The sequence below is a fragment of the Crotalus tigris genome, unplaced genomic scaffold (assembly GCF_016545835.1).
Source record: "Crotalus tigris isolate CLP2741 ecotype Arizona unplaced genomic scaffold, ASM1654583v1 scf7180000018781.216073, whole genome shotgun sequence".
In the NCBI taxonomy this organism is placed as follows: domain Eukaryota; kingdom Metazoa; phylum Chordata; class Lepidosauria; order Squamata; family Viperidae; genus Crotalus; species Crotalus tigris.
The window spans coordinates 82,566-101,888 of NW_024097197.1; the positions used below are offsets into that span (position 1 = coordinate 82,566).

Consider the following 19,323-nt stretch of genomic DNA (forward strand, 5'->3'; position numbering starts at 1 on the left):
TGTATTTTGTTGGGATTTTTAAAATAACTTTCAAATTTGTAATGCCCTTGATTGATAGGAATAGTTGATTCATACAGAAAAACTAGAAGTAACAGCTTTTTGTGTGTCTGCAATTTCCCCCCATAGATAGATACTACATGATTTGGAAAGGGAACTGTTTCCAGGGTTTTAACTTGCTAGCCAACTGGCTGGCTACCCAGTAAACATACAATCAACCTTCATCTGCTCTTAACCCATCATAATCCATAAATACTGGAGTATTTAACTCTATATCCAAAGTAAATGTAAATATAAAAACCAATTAACATTGCAATTTTATTTGCAAGATCTGATGTTTTTATTAAAATGATAAAAACACTGTTGCATTGTGATACTTTCATGTCTCTGAATTTTTTACATACTCACAAATAAGCTCCATACACCTTAAAATGGTTAGCATATGCCATATTCAAATCTAATAATGTTAATAATATCATTAATCTAGATAGCAGTCAGAAGCTATTTTGGTGACTTTGGGCTAATATTACCTTTGAGTCTAACCTTCCATGAAGGATTGTTATAAAAATATATGAGGGTGGAAACTTGTGTAATTCATTGAGCTTTCAGGATGAAAGATAGGATGCAAATGTAATAACCAATAAATAAATATTGAAGAAAACATTTTTTTTCTTATATTTAAAACTTCTACCATTCCATCATATCTCAATGATACATTTTAATCATGACCTTTCTTCATCCCCAGATAATGACCAAGTGAAAAACTAGAGATGGAAAAACAAAAAATGGAATAAGCTGTCTTTAAGAAGAGAAAATGAATGAATATATTGAAAGTAGTAAGAATAGGAATAGGAATAGGAATAAGAATAAGAATAAGAATAGTGGGCCATATGTATCTTATAGGTATCAAACAGGACATGAACATTGCAACATCTATCTTGGAAACTGATGTTAAAGGAGATTCTGTCTCAGATATTGGATGAAATAAATAACCATTGATAACCTTTAAGATTTAATGTAACCTTTTTCAATCCATCCCAAAATCTAGTTTCTTCTATGTTTTTAGCAGCAGACTTCACACATGTATTTTGTGAAGAAAGGTCCCTTCTTTGTCCCAACTTTGCTGAAATCAGCTTCTTTGGATGACTACCATTTTTTTTCTCTATACGTGTATGTATTTTCTATCCTGAATTTGAAACATGCAGCTTTGTATACAATTTATTCAACAAATCTTGTTCATTATTTGTCTTGATTCAGCAGTTTACAGTTCTGCTGTGATTTTTAGCAGATTTTTTCAAATCATAAAAATCACCTGTTTTTATTCACATCTTTAACATATGGTCAGTGTCCCTGAGATATGCAAATTTTAATGTAAATATTTACATAATCTTTTATGGATGCTGCATAAATTTCCCAATACAGATTTTTTAAATGTAAAAATATTTTTAACAATTAATTATCCTCCTTTTTATAGGCAATATTTAAAATATACATTTTACAGTTCAAAGAACTTGGGGTGGGGTAGGTTTTTCTAAAAATAATATCAGACATTAGAAAGACTATGTTAAATATTCTCCTGGGTGGAATTTATTTTGGCAGATCTCAGTAATCAATTCATAACTGATGGTGAATTACTCTTGGATCTATCCCTGTAATAGAATGGTGAATGAGAGTGGAGAATGAGGGAAAGAGATGCTGCTTAGGAAGCCATCAGACAATAGAGACAGGTGCCCCCAGTAGCTTAAAGGTCAAAGGAAGAAACTTATGAAGGGCCTGCCCTAATGGATCAAGTCGTTTAAAGAAACAATGGGAAGTGGAATTTTTATAACTTCAACTTGCAAGCTTCTGTTAATGTAGCCATAAAATAAAGCAGAATTAGCTCATCTAGTCTTGTTTCATGTTTGGTTTTTCTGAGATGGCTGACAATACCCTAGTCTAGGTAAACACTTGTTCAGTTCCTAAACACTTGTTCAGTTCCAATGTACTATATGTTGAACTTCAGTGTAAATATATCAAATGTGGAGAATCTTGGTAATTTTGATGGAATCAGGTTTAATGGACTAGCATACATTCCATCAGCTACATTAAGTATTGCCCTAAATTATCAATAATATGTATAATGTTGGGACGCCAAAGGAATCAGGATAGTTACCAAAAAAATGAAAAGAAAATATGAATATGAGCCGAGGTGGCGCAGCAGTTAGAGTGCAGTACTGCAGGCTACTTTAGCTGACTGTGTTCAGCAGGTCAGCGGTTCAAATCTCACCGGCTCAAGGTTGACGCAGCCTTCCATCCTTCCGAGGTAGGTAAAATAAGGACCCAGATTGTTGGGGGCAACGTAAATATATATATACATTGCTTACTGGTGTACACTGCTTAGAGAGTGCTTGCACTTAAAGCGGTATATAAGTCTCATAAATAAATAAATAAATAAATGAAATTATATGAAAAGAGGAAAGGATACAGTGAACATTAAGACGGGAGTTCTGATTATAAAGTTAACATTATCGTAGGAAGGTTAATTTATTAATAACTACTGTACATATTAGAGTTTCACTAAATGTTCACCATACATTTGTGAATCTGAGTGTAAAGTAAGCGTTTGTATGGTCTGCCAATTTAAGACAATACTTTATGCATTTGAAGGAGTGTTTTCCAATTTTGTGGCTGCCATGGAGAACAGGCAAAAATACATCAAGAAATAAAATAACAAAAGGTACATTTTTTGTAGTGAGCATCAGGTAGCACTATCTAACTCTAAGCTATATAGAGCCTTTAGTTCAAACCCTCTGCCAGGTGAGAACAGCAAGAGTTTATTATTCTCTCTTAGCACGACCAAACTCATTAGGTTTTTGCAAAGATTCAGTGATGTATACACTGCTTTCAAAAGAAGAATGAGATACTTATCATGCTGACAGCAGGTCTGACTTGATGCTCTGTTTAAAAATGTTCTCCAGAACTAGATATCTTCTTAATCAAAATGGGAAGCAGGAGAAGGAGGAGGATAAAGAGATAAATGAAAATACCTATTCACTAATTGAATCATTCTGTTTGGTTTTCTTTCTTATATTCCATTCTTCACATTTAAAATGGAATGAGGGACTGAGTCTCAAACTAAATGGGCTGTAGAATATCTATGTGTCAGCTATTACATCTCAATTCTTGGAATACATCTACATCGTATTGATTTTTTTCTGTTATCTCTTTCTGAAATGCTTGCAGCAATGTACAAATAGGAATCAAAATCCTATCTGTAGGCCTTTGAATAAAGCAGCAACATCTATGAAAAAAATAGCTAATATACAGATAAAAAAATTGGTCACGATTTCTACAGTATTATCCTTATTTTATTTTAATGAAAAAAGCTAATGTAAACTCTACATTATTACAGTAATCAAAGATTGACTAATGGTAAAAAGCAAATCTGCAGCCAATGTAAATTAGCTTCTTACATACTAAAAATATTCTATAAAATAGCTGTCATGCTGAAACTACAGACATACACTAAGCAAGTCATGAAATGTAGAAAAAGGGTACCTTTCGATTCATATTGTTTTCATACCTGTGGCAGTAAACTATTCAACCAAACTACGTCTCTTCTATTTCCCTCTCCCCTCTGACAAAGCATTGTGCACAATGCTAATATCCATGTTGAATTATTAACACAGCAAATGGTTAACCAGACATCTTTAGACAATACAACTGTAGAAACATGAAGAACTCACTAACCAAATTAAATTTCAGATATGCTCTGGTAATAGCTAATTGAAATAAGAAAAAAAAAACATTTTTGTATTTGCATTTTATTTGATTGAAATATGAAGGGTTTTTTTGTGTATGCCCCTGTTATATGCAGTCAGGTAGAGATTATGATGAATATAATCAAATTTTTGTCATTCTTCTCATTATCATCACCTTTTTAAAAAAATGCCTTGCTTTTTTATTTATATAAATAACTCAACAAAGTATCAAATATATCTAATGTCCCTTCCTCCTTCTATTTTCCCCACAACAACAGCCCTGAGAGGTAAGTTGGGCTGAGAGAGAATGCCTGACTTAAGTTACCCACTGTGTTTCATGCCTAAGGCATGGTCACCTGGTGCCTTAACCACTAGACCAAACTGACTCTCAAAAAAATTCAATGTGGCTCTTTTGGGTCCCTTAGCATAATTTTACAAAGCTATTTAGTGAAGTAGATGAGATGAAAAAACAGTATCCAATATTTCAATAATTTTATGAAATAGCCCCAGTGACTTTATTTTTCTTCATGTCTATATTTATCCTATTTAAGATATAAGAACTCTGTTGGATCAAGCCAAAGATCAATCTACTGGAGCAACCAGATAACTATAAGACATTAGTTCATTAGTGGCCTCTGCTTCTATCTTCTTCTTCTTGTGCCATATCCGTTATCGGACGTTGGCGATCATGTTGGTGATCCTGTTTTTATCAGCAGCCGTACGAAAAAATGCTGCTATTGATATTCTTATTTGATCAAGACATGTAAATTGGTGGCTTTCACTATACCTTGAGATAAGAAAATTGATAACTGATAAAGTATGTAAATAGTTATTTCCTTTTGTCTGTTATGAAGAAGGATGATCACTGAGGAATCTGTCCGATCTTGACTGCCCAGTTTGGACACTTGGGATCAGACTTTGATCTTTGGTCACAAAGCTCATTTAGCTATATCTGTCCAGTCTTGGGTGATGCATATTGGGAGCTAACCAAAGATAACACTTCTTTCTAGCATGCATATTCCAGAATAATTCATGACTTGTTTTCTGAATAAGTAACTTCCTAAATGGCATTTGGGTTAGCTTGGATGGGTCATTTTCTTGACTATCACTTTGATTAACTGTTAAATTTCCCTATATTGGTTGTTGTTAGTTTACCTAGCTCAGAAGGTATTTTACTACAAATGGTTTGATTTATTAATAAGTTTGGCAGCAATATCTGTTAAGAAAGGCCTTGGAAGCATTTTAGTACAATCTCTGCACAGAATAGGAATCCTCAGATAGTCTACACAAATGGCTGTTCTACTGTTGTTTGAAAACCTCTAGAGATGGGCATACTCTAGGACACAGGTCGGCAACCTGCAGCTCCGGAGCCGCATGCGGCTCTTTGAGCCTTCCCCTGTGGCTCCCAGCCTCCTCTGCCATTTGCAGAGAGAGACAGAGACAGAGAGAGGCAATTGCGCTTCCCTGCTTCTCTCTGTCTGTCTGTGTGTGTGTGTGTGTGTGTGTGTGTGTGCTTCCCTGCTTCTCCGTCTCTCTGTCTCTCTGTCTCTCTCTCTCTCTGTCTCTCTCTCTGTGTGTGTGTGTGTGTGTGTGTGTGTGTTTGTGTTTTTTTGTGTGTGTGTGTGTATGTAAAAGAGAGTGCACTCACAGTGTTCTCCAAGGAGCTGAAACGCTTACTGGGTGGAGCTCCTCCCTTTGCTGCGTCTCTGCAGGAAGCAGGAAGCAGGAAGGGCAGGAGAGAGCTAGCTAGCCCAGCTAGGCTGACTCAGGAATTCTGGGAGTTGAAGTCCATGAGCCATAAAAGAGATGAGGTTGCTTACCCCTGAGCTTGTTGGACAACAGCTTGAAGCCAGCTTGCCAGGTGAGCAGCAGATAGGAGGGGGGGGAGAAAGAGAGAGAAAGAAAGAGAGAGAGGGAGGGAGGGAGGGAAAGAGAGAGAGAGGAAAGAGAGAGAGAAAGAAAGAGAGTGGGGGAAGAGAAGTGGCAGACCAAGGGCGGATAGAGAGGGAGGGAGAGAGAGAGAGAGAGAGACCCTTTTGACATCTAAAATGAAGATAACACTGCATATATCCTTTTTTTACCTGTGTGTGTATGTAATTTTATTCTCTTAAAGCATTCTCTTGGTGATCATTGTTTTAATAGTATGGATATTCCCAAGAGTGATATTTTTACTTTTATTTTTAATGTGTGTGTGTGTGTGTGTGCGTATGTATATGTGTGTGTGTGTGTGTGTGTGTGTGTGTGTGTGTATATATATATATATATATATATATATATATATATACACACACACACACACACACACACACACACTGTAATAAAGGTAAAAAAGGATATATGCAGTGTTATCTTCATTTTAGATATCAAAAGGGTTTTGCGGCTCCCAGTATTTTGTTTTTGGTGGGAAACGGGTCCAAGTGGCTCTTTGAGTGTTTTGGGTTGCCTACCCCTGCTCTAGGAGATATGTTGTTCCACTGCTTAATAGCTCTAGCAATTATAAAATTATTCCTTGAATTTGGATTTGTCTCTGTAAATCTTCCTTCTGTTGTGCTATTCTGGGATATCACAGAGAATAAACACACACCTTTTTCCCTGTGACATCTTCCAATACTGGAAGACATGATAGCAGAAGACTGCTATCATGTCTTCCCTTAGTGTTCTATTCATTATGTAATCATACTTATCTACAACCTAACATCTCTACCTTTCTATGACCCCATTTGTAATCTGGTTTCTCAATCTCTACTCACCTAGTTTACTATAGGAAACATAATTGTAGCAGTCACTAACCACGCTTACATTTATACTTTTATCATCTTAAGGCAACATACCTGAAACAGCTGTCAGACATTGAATCTACAGATACATCACATTCATATCATAAATTCATACATTCAGTTATAAATAACCAAATATTCTGTATTAAGAATTATTTTGCATCTATTTGTGAAATCAATCCTGTTTGGGCCATGTTAAAATCATGGTTGCTATTTGTCCAGAAAACTTATTTCTACATTTAGTTAATTCAAATTTTAAAATTGCTTACTTGTTTAATTTGTTCACCTGCTAATTTAACTGCTTCTAATTTAACTAGTTATCAGTTACAGTTTGTCTCAACTGAGCAGCACTCAGAGCCTATTTTTAGCCTATAATTAATTAGAAAGTATGGGGCATAGGTGGTGACAAAATATTTGGTTTGCTGTTAATTGCCAAGGAGAAAATTTAAAAAAATAGGTCTTCAATTTAAACTTCAGACCCACCGATTTAAAATGCAACCATCAATGACAGTGCTTCAAAAGTTTAAGAATGTAGTGGTATTTTCATTAACAATGCATATGATAGAAAAATGCATTTTGTGGTTCATTTTAATTAACTAAAATAGATTTGTTCAATGTTTGTTTCATTTTTCATTTTACCTTTATTCAATTTAATTAACAACATGTCCATGTCTTTGCAGATGAATGATCAAATATGCATTGACTATGGACCTTTTAATGCAAACTGATCCACTGCCTCTAATTCAACTACCCACACAATAAAATAAAACTATCAAAATATATTTCCCATTCTAAACTGGAGAAGAAACAGTACAGCTTTGTGTATTCTATTTGGCCTAGCCTATATTAAGCCTGTTCACAAACAGGCTGCGAGACTGTCTTATTAGCTGCAAGCTACAGAAATGACCTTGAAGTAACTTTAATTGTTTATTTTCAATTCTCTGTGATTTAACTGCCCATCTACAAGACCTTTCATCCTCAAGGTAACACTTGTCTTTTTACCAGGCAAGCAAAAATGCTGAGTTTGATTAGATTATATAGTAAGCAGATGGATGAGGCAGACAATATTGGAAAACCAGAACATCCAAGGAGAATAGTGTTCAAGCTAGATAATGGAAACATAGCAGTGATATTAACTAGATAACCTTTCAAGAAATAGGTCAGCAGCTGATATGTAATTATGCTGTGGTCCTTTTCTTCAAACTAGAACATACAGTGCCACAATACTCGTTTCAGTGCTAGATTTCTGATCACATGAGTTTTTAGCTGATTTCCAGTAGAATAAATGTATCTTGGAACAGGACTGACTTTCTCATAATGTAAAATAAGATATTCCCTTAAGCCAGACTTTAAGGTATCTTCTCAACTAGCAGCTCGTAGTTATGTATTGAGAACAATTCTATAGCAGAATATAAAGAAACTTGAGAGTGATTAACCCAAAAACTGTTGTGGCTATCATCTTGGCTTTTTTAATCCTACCTCTCAGGCATTCGTGCTAACATCTTAACCACTATACTATAATGATCTGAATATTTATTGCAATGAATATGAGAAGACCACATCTTGTCAATATGGAATTTCTCTCATTCTACAAAAAATGAAGCATTCAATCCATATTAAAACTCACATTTCAAATAATTGTTTGTGGAGATTAAACTTTTAAAGGACATAGTCTACAATCTCAATTAGATAGATCATTTCAGAGTAGCAAAACAAAGCAAAGCAAAACCCTTCTAAAATGGCATCATAAATTAGCAGTGTGTCATTAATACCCAAAAGATTTAGTGATCAAATGTTTTCTCTTCTTTTTGTCCATTCTTTTTAAAAAATATATTAAGATCTTAATTTTTCCACAGAAGAAAGAGATATTGACTTTCCAAAGGACAAATATATAGCAAACAACAAAGGAGGTAAAGCATAATCAGGCTTGCAAGAATTTGTTGTTATAGCCAACCCCAATAAAGTATAGTTTTAGTCTTTCTGTGGAGTTGATATCCTGGCTTAGTCTACCTAGTTGAACTGATATCAATCCTTTGCAAAAGAATTCTACACATTAACAGTGGGTTTTTCTGTAAGTGGTCTGTGTGTTTGTGATTGCTGTACAATTTGTATAATGATCATTTTTATGCCAAATATACATTTGGTCATGTGGTAGGTGATTTGCATTATATTAAAATGGGGCCATAAAATGCATCTCCTAGACATATTCTAACTGCAGAATATCATATGTATTGATTAAAGCTTACTCCCTTTTATTGCACCTAGCCTTTAAGTTAGAAACTTTATAACTTACCCAATTTGTGAAATATGAGGGTATATTTTGGGTACAATACTAAATTAAATGGATTAAATGTTAATAAGGAGAAATAGATACTGCCAACAACTATCAAGATTGCTAAGAATGTCATGCCAACTCCTATGATACTGAGATATACATTTTTAATAATTTGTGTAGAAATAAGCAACAAGAAACGTATCATGTTATTATCAGCAATAAATGCAAAGTAAAAAGTTGAATGTCTATAAGATGCTAAGGTGCCATGATGAAGAAACACAGGCAAAGATCACTCCAAAAATGTTTGCTTGGGGGTAAAGGGGAGGCACAGTGAATGTCAGGGTTGGGCATGCATGCATTCTATGCTGAAATAAATTATATTGATTTAAAAGAAATAAGGTGACCTAGTAGTTTGTTCTTTACATAGCAAGCAAGCATTTATCAACTAAATTCCAATTTATGACAAGTTTTATCTCAAACAAAAATGTTGTATAAATATTTTATGTACAAATTAGGTAGAACAAAACACCATGGCAGCTGAATCATTTTAAAAGCCTAGTTACTTCTGAACAAATATTAATATACAGATAGATCTACAGTAGGAATACACTAGATGTCAGCGAGAGGATACAGACCACACTGAGATATAAAAGCTCTATGAAATCACATCCTCACCATAAAATTACACAATTATATCTTACTTAACCGGAAAGATGGTATTAAAATATAGTTCTGCTTGAAACCACCTCCTCTGAAATAAAAGAAAGATGAAGTCATTTTGCATGTTAAAGATGAAGTGGCATTTCTTGAAATGCTCATCTGCATATGTCTCACCATACACATGAATGCTATACCAAATAAGACAGCAAGCTTTGCTAAGAGACAAGGAAATACTGTACAACATTCTTGGGTAGTCAAAATAGATTCCATGTGCACTGTAAAATATGGCATGCACTCAATATACAATGTCTTTCCACATGCTATCCAGCTATATTTCAGCAGAACCAGAACTGAGGGAAAAGCTTCACTTTCCATTGCTGATAATGCTCATCTATGCACAGCATATGGATGCACTATTTCTTTATCCTCAGTATTAGTGCATTTAGCAATTATCAGATCAACTTGAATGTTCAGAACATTTGCCAATTCACTAAAACCAGTGGGAGCAATACTAAAAGATCCATACAACTTTTCCTGTTATTTGCTAGAAATAGTTAATTGCAGTACATTTGGGGAGCACAGCTTATATAAAAAATAAATTTATCATTTTTCATATTTATTTATTTAGGAAATGTATTTGCCACTCATCTCATATCTAATCTCCCCTCTTGAGAAATTTACCTTAAATCTTTTCAGCAAAGGGACAAACGTAATGGTATACCAAACCAACTCTTCAGTTCTCATTACTCAGCCCTATTGAATCATACTATATAGCATTCATTATACTTAACTAAGTAAATGGTTATTTTTAAAAACTCAGTATGGGCACTCTATATAATTTGATGCTTGTTTTTCTTGTTATTTTTTGTTTTTTGGCAAGCTTGTACTCATGACATACTGACAGTTGCTGAAGCTGATATACCAAATGACCTTTGATTCCTCCTTGGAATTTATGCCTGATCTAGTGTAAAATGTGCTTGACAAAGTCATTTGCCTTGATGTCTTGTTTAGCCTTTTCCAATCAGCTAAGATTAGTGATAGAGGTGTTAATATTTAGTCAGCTCCTTTCCCATCAAATATGTACTCATACTCATGGTAATTACTGACTAGAAATTGATAGTATCAACAACATTACTTCAGGTGCCATAAAGATCTAAATGTAATATTTGAGCATAGGAGTTCAAAGTAGCTAGACTTCAATTTCTGGTGAGACAAGAAGAGACAATTTTGATTTTTATTAATTGTTCATAAATGTTGAAAAGTTGGATAGAGAGAATTAGAATTTTTACTAAAGTATTATACTTAATTACAATTTATATATAGGAAAGTGTACTTCAATATTGTTATATTTGACAATAGTAAGTTTCAACAACAATTGTTAAGTCTGTAAATATATATTATATACCATTCTTGTCCATATTTTTTCATACCTACGGGTTACTTAAATGATTAAAATCAACCAATACGAAAATAGCAAGGCATACATTTTCTTGGCAATAATTTATATTTTCATAGAAAAATGCTATCCTTGCAAATAAAAATAAAATGCTAAGGAATTTGAATCATGCATGTTGTTTTGCATGAACTTTTTCTGAAAAAAGTAACTATAAACTGATGAAATATTAAAGGCATTCTAGAGAATAGATGAATTCACTACCTCACTGGTTATAATATAGTTTTACAACTTTGAACAATACAGCTTTCTATGGCACACATTTACAATTTGTATTTGCAAAAGATAGTTTGAGTGCAAGCAACACATTTTACCTGGTTATAATTCCAAACTACAGTTTTCTGACCCACATTTTCAATTGTTCTTATGAAAAAGTATGCCAATTACTTACCACTCTTGGCATGAGCAGTGGTGTTTCAGAGCAACTTATCCCTTCATCATTAAAATTTGATTCCATGTTGATTATATCATCAATAACTTCTTCCATCTAATATAACAAGAATTGCTAATGAGTGAAAATGAATAGTTAATAGAGAAATTTACAGTACAATCCTATATAAGTTCATGCTAAAAGAAGATCAATGATACATATACTGAGTGAAGTAGAGAACTGCAGTCGCAAAGAACAAAAGCAAATTAAAAATAAATAATATTTGGTAAACCTGTCTCCTCAGAATGGTCTGAAAGAGCACAATGTCATGATCCTTCTACAATTAAATGGAATGGTTCTTATACACTATGTGAGTTAAAGATCACCTGGAAACAACATGTAAGATTTTCTGAGTTCTTTGAAGAAAGAACAGAGAAAAAAAAATATCTACCACTTAACCAAATGGTTACTTGTTGATTTTGGGGAAAAAAATCAGAATACTCATTTGAGGAAACAGACAATGAAGTCTCTGAAATATGATTTGTCTTCAGCCAAACAAATTGATTTCATTTATTTACTGATTTTATCCTATTTCCTAATTATCTCTAATCTGCTAGAATCATCCACGTGACTAATCCAAAATGCATTTCCTTCTCTCTCAGTGGGATACACATCAAATAGCCAAAATTATATTGCTGTTTATGATCCTAACATCTTATTAACTATTTATTGACCTTTTATTAGCTAGAATCATTTATGTGACTAACTTACAGTGATAACAGAAATAGTAAATAAGAGTAGGTAGACCAGATGGCAGAAATAATGGTTCTGAACATTTTAAAAATAAGTGAATAAAATTAAAGCATTTAGGAACAATTTTCTATCCCTGGAATATCAATATTTTGGCCATGAAGCTAAGGCATGAGAATCTCAACAATTGAAATAGCTTCAATTTGGTCAAAAAAAATTATTCCTTAGTAAAAGGCATGGAGCTTGAAAATGAGGAAGGACACATATTATTGCTTTACTCTTAGGAGTAAAGGAACCTATTGCTTTATGAAACTATTTCCAAGAAGTGATTCATTTCCGTCTCTGTCCAAACCAACCTACTTCTTCAAAGATCTGGACAACCCTATGGTCTACATTTGCAGAATAGGAGCTGTTATATTATTAAATAATATGCTTATAAGTATGCAATGCAATAGTTCTACAACCCTTATTTGCTGAAACAAGAGATACTTATAGTATATTTACATGAAAGAAAGACTACTTTTTTATGAAATGCAAAGGAAGTCTCAAATGAAAATATGGGAAAACAGATCAAATAAGGGATGTTTCTCCCCACCACCACCTTACTTTTCAGAGCAAGCGGGGAGCACTGACTTAAATTGAAGACATCATTCTTTTAAATAAAAGTAAAAAAAAACCTCCAGTAACATACATGAACCCTAACATTTTTCCCTTGCACATATGTTGTTCAGTTATGGTTAGATTCCTTGAAAAGAGGAAAATCACTTCTTAGCATATCAGTTACAAACACATCATTAAGCAGTGATGATACGGTAATGAAAGGCTTGTTAATGATGATGCATTGCTTGTTGATGTCCAAATGAAGTTGGATACACAATGAAGTTATGATTTTTTAATGTGCAAGCTTTACGGTGCAATCAATAAAATTAATGTCTGAAATCATCCTTCCTTAATCCTATTTTATTTAAACAACAAAAGCAGAACAAACTGGAGCACTGTTCTTTTTGTCAACTCCATTTGGTATAATAGCCTGCTCTAAACTAATCTCACAACTTTAAATCATACCCCATTTTCATGTTCTCCTCCAAGAGTTAGTATCTTGGTTATTGGACTTTCAGGAATGCTGATATTACTAGTAGGTGGCATATGATCACTCTTTATTATAGGCGTAGATCCTGAAGAAGGTACAGATTGGGAATGAGGCAATAATAGAGATTGGCTAGATAGCTTGGTTTCACTTGTCAGGAGTGGTTTCACTTGATGCTGTGGAATTTGCTGAACGTGATACCTCACTGGATTTTCCAGGTGGGATTGAACCTGAAAAGAAGGGGAAACATTCCTGAAATGTTACTTTTTCTTTGTAAGCCTGATATATAAATTTCTGATATGGAAATTTGATAGCAGTTATATTTCCACTTGAAATCTATATCCTTTGAATGTCAGTACAAGTAGATCATCATTGCTATTGCTTGCATCAGAATTATCTATGCTACATTCACAAAACAATAAGAAAATGCTGGTATTTCAAACCATTTTTCCTTACTCTCTAAATTTTTAAATTTTCAGTCACTATTCATTCCACTGTTGGTGGAAATAAATATTTTGAAAAGACAATTAGGCATTATTTAATATATCATTACCATGCAACACAAAACCTTGTCTGAAATGAAACCTATCTACACAGTTATGTCCCAACAGAAAACATTCCCAAAATGGGCATTACATTAACAAAGTAACTAATTAATAAGCATCTTTTCTTAAATTAGCTCACCTGATAGCAAGAGCAATCTGTCAAATGAGGCATTTTCAAATTTACCACAGATTATCCAGGAAAGTATATTAGATGATGAAAGTCTGACTTGACCAATACAGTATTCTCAGTGCTTTGCTTTAGGACTGACAAAATTTTGTGCAACCAAAGAGGCGTTATAAAGTTAGTGGTCATGCCCTAAATGGCTAATTGTACAGTCCATCCTTTGATTGTGCAGATTGACAGCCACAACTTCAAATAATACTCATTTCAGAGCCTCTCCACATTCCTACTATTTATCTACTTCAAGGATATAGGCTATACAAATATGTACTGTTACATTCAGCCTCTGGCTTTCTTGAAATATTCTAGTGAGACTAATGAGAAATTTCTTCTAATTTTCTTCCAATGTTTCTTAAGATTTAATAATACTGAAGCTTTTGTGTATTATATTTTAATTTACTTCTAAATTAAATGACTAATGAGAAATTTTTTCTAATTTTCTTCCAATGTTTCTTAAGATTTAAATAATACTGAAGCTTTTGTGTATTATATTTTAATTTACTTCTAATATTAAATGCAGTACGCAGTTCTAATCCTAGTTTTAGTTAATGTAATGTAATGTAATGTAATGATTTTTCAAGCAAGTTTAAGTAAACTCACATTCTTATACTAATTTTTCAGATACCCATTGCTTCCTCAGCTATGGTTATTTTATCTTGCTTTTACTTTTTTTTAAGTTCTATCCCTTTACAGGTAATTATGACAAAATTTTAAATGAATAAAATTGCAAAAAAAATAACTCAGAAGCGTTAAAAGTGAAGTTTAAAGATATTCATCTCATTTTCAATCATCTACAAATAAAATTGCATTTACAAAATAGAAAGTAACTATGCATAGGTCAGAAAATTCTTTTAGTGGTGTTTCAGCACTTCAATTTGACTGGATCATGCTGCCAGTGAAGCTGTAACTGATTCACAATTACAGTTGAAATGTTCATTGTATAGTTTATGTAGCCAAATAAACAAACCATGGCTGTTTTAAACTATTATAATATGTGCATTCACTCTTTGATTTAAAGATATTTCACATGAGAAAACATGTAATATTAAGCATTTGAAATCAGACATTATTTTTTTTATTATTCAGTCTGGTCTGAATATATCTGGATTATATCTAGATGTTAGAAATTATATGCACGTTTACTCAGAAATAGATCTATCCATCTGCATTATTATTATTATTCGTTAATATAACTGTAACCTATTTGTATTATGAAATACAATCCTGATTAAATATTAAAAAGAATGTTTGCAACATCCTTTATTTTCAATTTAACATTTGCTCACCATCATATTTCAAGAGTATCCTGCTATACCATTCTATTCAGCCTTCCTAAATTCATTTTTATCTCTGCACAGCATTTCATTTACATCAAAGAAATTTAAGTGATCTATCTGAAGGACAACTGACTCCTCAGAACTAATAGTAATTAATAAGCATAGGGTACCTAATCATATAGAATGGTACATTAATGAAATGACCACCTTAAACCACATTTGATTTCTCCAATATTTATTCTTAAAAATATAACCTTCAGAGAGCATCATATATAAGTTTAACTTGAAAACTAAAAGCATCTGCATCACGAGTTTCACCCTTTTATGGAGGCACAACCAAAGCATTTAATTTCTTTTTTCATCTTGGGATTTGAACATATATTGTTAGAAAGGTCCAGTCCCTTGATTATTAATAATAAAGCAGACCTTCTTTCATTTCATCAAGATGCAAGAGCTGCTCTGATGCTTTTGGCATTGTGAAAGTAGAGGGTAAGGCACTGAGGGCTTTTGCTTCTTTGTTTCTGATTTTCAAAGGAAAGAAAAAGGATTGTCCACTTTTAGGAGACATGCAGCAAATGCTAGGATCTTCTGTCTGCTGATATCTGCTGCTCTACATGGTAAAGTTAAAAGTTCCCTTGAGTTTTCAAACTTTCAACATGGAAGTATTTATTTATTTATTTATTTATTTATTTATTTATTTATTTATGAGACTTATATACCGCTTTAAGTGCAAGCGGTGTACACCAGTAAGCAATGTATATATATATATATATTTACATTGCCCCCAACCATCTGGGTCCTCATTTTACCTACCTCGGAAGGATGGAAGGCTGAGTCAACCTTGAGCCGGTGAGATTTAAACCGCTGACCTGCTGAACACAGTCAGCTAAAGTGGCCTGCAGTACTGCACTCTAACTGCTGCGCCAATAGTAGTTTGCTATTGCCTTCACAGCAGCTGGCAAAATCTCCACTGATTAAGAAAAAGGCTAAGCAGGGCAATTACAGTTAATTCTTGAATTAGACAGTATCAGAAAAGGCCGGGGCTGGAAGCAACACTGGAAAATAAAATAAAAAAATAAAATTCCAGCAGGATGATTACTTCTACTTTGATATAAAGAAAACTATATGATCATGTTCATGTGGTTCTCCAGAGGTTAGTTTATATGGTCAGATTGCAAATATTATTGCTGAGGGTTTTTTTTCTCTCTTAACCCTGAAAATAGAATCTTCTTTATATTCATCTTCATCAATAGCTACATTTGGATTCTGTCCTGTTCGGAATAAAGGTTATTGTGTGTAAAAGCTTTGAAGTTTAAACAAAACATTCATGTGACATTAAATATAGTTATTTATATTAACCTTTTGACATCATAATCTTCAACAAACTTTGAGGGAAATGAAAGTAACTGAAGAAACAACTATTTTCATGGTTCTCACTACAGCACAGGCTGCTCAAACTGCATTATTGAGCTGTCTATTTTAGTGTCAAAATCTAAAAATAGTTCTGGCATCTCTCTTTCTCTCTTTCTTTATCATAGCTGTTAGGCATTATTAAATCTTCTTGTATTATAGTTCAAGAGGAACTATCTTTAGACCCTGAATTCCTTGCAATGTTTTAGCACTAAGACTGACAGCTAGTAAGTCAGTTTAAAGCCAGAATAGTTAAATAATGCAATGTTCAACTTAGTTGGAGAGAATTTGTGTTCAAAGTCCTGAGCTGAATAGATATTGATGGACCAGATCTACAGTACTTTCTAGACACCACATGGATTTACTTATGCCTTCCATCATATATCCCAGAGTGATTTATAAGAAAAATAATTAAAATTACAAAATAAAAGTACAGACCAAACCTAAGATTTTAAAAAAATCAGAAAAGCAATATGAACTAATAGGAAAGAAGGAGGAAAGGCACCCTGTGGATTTTACTCTGCTATGTTGCCAACTATAGGGGCTGGCACTCATCTCCATTTCAATATGAACTAATAATCAGTATTAAACTTGTGCTTGATTAATGCAGTAAAGCAAATAACCTGATTAACATACACATCCAACAATATTTCATTCACATACCCTTCTTTCCTTGTACATAGCTCTAACTAAAATCTTAGCCTTGTGCTGTAATTCATGCTAGCAACAGCTACTATTTGGAGTTTACATATAGCAGGAATTAGAAACCAAAGTCTAATTTCCATAATTTCAGTTTTCACCATCCCAAAATAGAGACCACTTTAAGGTAAGACATCTTTAAAAGTCTATGCAGGGGAAATATTTTTTTCAATCTACTGTTTATATGTATGATGTCTACCATAAGGGATGAATGATTAACTTTTTTAAAGAAATCATATTTATTTGTATTTTTGTACATACTTTTAATAATGTACTATAGTACTATATATAAAAATCAGTTTTACAAGTGTATTCAGTTGCTGTGCTTACTTGTTCAAGAAGAAACTCTAGTACACTAACTACTTGCTTCAAAAGGCAGAGGGAATTTACCCCTTGTTTTTCTCTAAATTTTTCCCAGGAGATAAGAAAAAAGAGAATTAGTCCTGCGGATAGATCTAATAGCAGCTCTGAGGGGTCCTTGGTGATCCCTGAGCTTGATTGTTTTCTTACAGACATTTCATTACTCAAACTAAACATTATCATCAGCATCATCAGCAGAAGTAGAAAAGGGAACTAGGGGATCAGCCATATTGGATGTAATTCTCACTAACAGAGATGAAATGATAGAAGACATTGAATCTGCAGGAACCTTAGGGGGGAGTGATCATGCGATATTGGAATTCAACATTATGCAAGCATGCAACAGAACATAGTCAAACTAGAGTCTTGGACTTTAACAGAACTAATTTCAATAAACTTAGAGAGTGCTTGGGAAGGATTCCATGGATGAGAATCTCCAAGGAGAAACAACTGAAGAAGCTTGGGAAATTTTGAAAACTGAGATCATAAAAGCCCAGTCTAGCACAATACCAACGAAGAAGAAAAATAATAGCTCTCAAAAGAAACCAGCATGGCTGCATAAAGAACTCTCTGATAAATTGAAAGATAAAAAGGACAAGTATAAAAAGGGCACATAACGAAAGCAGAATATCAGCAAATAGTCTGAGCCTGCAAAGATGAAGTGAGGAAAGCTAAAGCTCAAAATAAACTAAGGCTTGCGACAAAAATCAAAAATAACAAAAAAGGAAAGCTTTTTTCAACATGTAAAACACAAGAAAAAAGTCAAGAAAATGATTGGTCCATTAGTGGGAAAAAGTGGAAAGAAGATGACAAGCAATAGGGACAAAGCAGAATTACTTAACTTGTTTTTTGCAATCATCTTTACACAAAAGGAAAAAACAGTCCAACCTATCAAAAACAGTACCATAAAAAACAGATTAGAAACACAAGTTAAAATAGGCAAGAAAATGGTAAGTGAGCACCTAGATGAGTACAAATCACCAGGACCAGATGGATTACATCCCAAGGTTCTGAAGGAACTGGCAGACATGAACTCAGAACCACTGAACTATATCTTTCAAAGAGCCTGGAACACTGGGGAACTACTGGGAAATGGTATAGGGTTTTCTTCCTGAGCAGGGGGTTGGAGTAGATGAATTCTAAGGTCCCTTCCAACTATTATTATTATTATTATTATTATTATTATTATTATTATTGTTGTTGTTGTTGTTGTTGTTGTTGTTGTTATTATTATTATTATTATTATTATTATTATTATTATTATGGATCATCGCACAGTCAGACAGATGTTATCTTCTCCAGTTCTTTCTCGTGTATTCTGCTGTCTCCAGGCACTGCCACGTCCACTATCCAGACTTTTTTGTCTTTCTTATCAACAATTGTTAATTCTGGGGTGTTATGTTGTAGGTGCTTGTCTGTTTGAATTCTGAAGTCCCAGAGCAATTTAATTTTATCATTTTCTATGACTTTCTCTATTTTATGATCCCACCAGTTTTTGCTTACAGGCAAATGATATTTTTTGTAGATCTTCCAATGTGTCATTTTTGCTACTTTGTCATGCCGCTGCTTGTAATCAGTCTGTGCAATCTTCTTGCAACAGCTTACCAAGTGGTCCACTGTTTCTTCAGCTTCTTTGCATAGGCAGCACTTACTGTCTGTTGCTGTCTTCTCAATTTTGACTTTATATGCATTTGTCCTTAAGGCTTGGTCTTGTGCAGCCAGAATTAGTCCCTCGGTCTCTT

The 19,323-nt window shown here is 33.6% G+C and overlaps 1 protein-coding gene across 1 annotated transcript in view; it reads right to left on the bottom strand.

Annotated features, from left to right (window-relative positions):
• The window catches only part of TFEC (transcription factor EC), a 110,635-nt gene that overhangs the window by 11,263 nt on the left and 80,049 nt on the right, over nt 1-19,323 (bottom strand). Inside the window, exons 2-6 of the mRNA XM_039355995.1 lie at nt 16,325-16,383; nt 15,539-15,722; nt 13,794-13,810; nt 13,088-13,339; nt 11,294-11,389 (exon numbers count right to left, since the gene is read on the bottom strand). Coding sequence (XP_039211929.1) covers nt 11,294-11,389; nt 13,088-13,339; nt 13,794-13,810; nt 15,539-15,722; nt 16,325-16,383 — 608 coding nt within the window. The remainder of the gene's footprint in view (nt 1-11,293; nt 11,390-13,087; nt 13,340-13,793; nt 13,811-15,538; nt 15,723-16,324; nt 16,384-19,323) is intronic.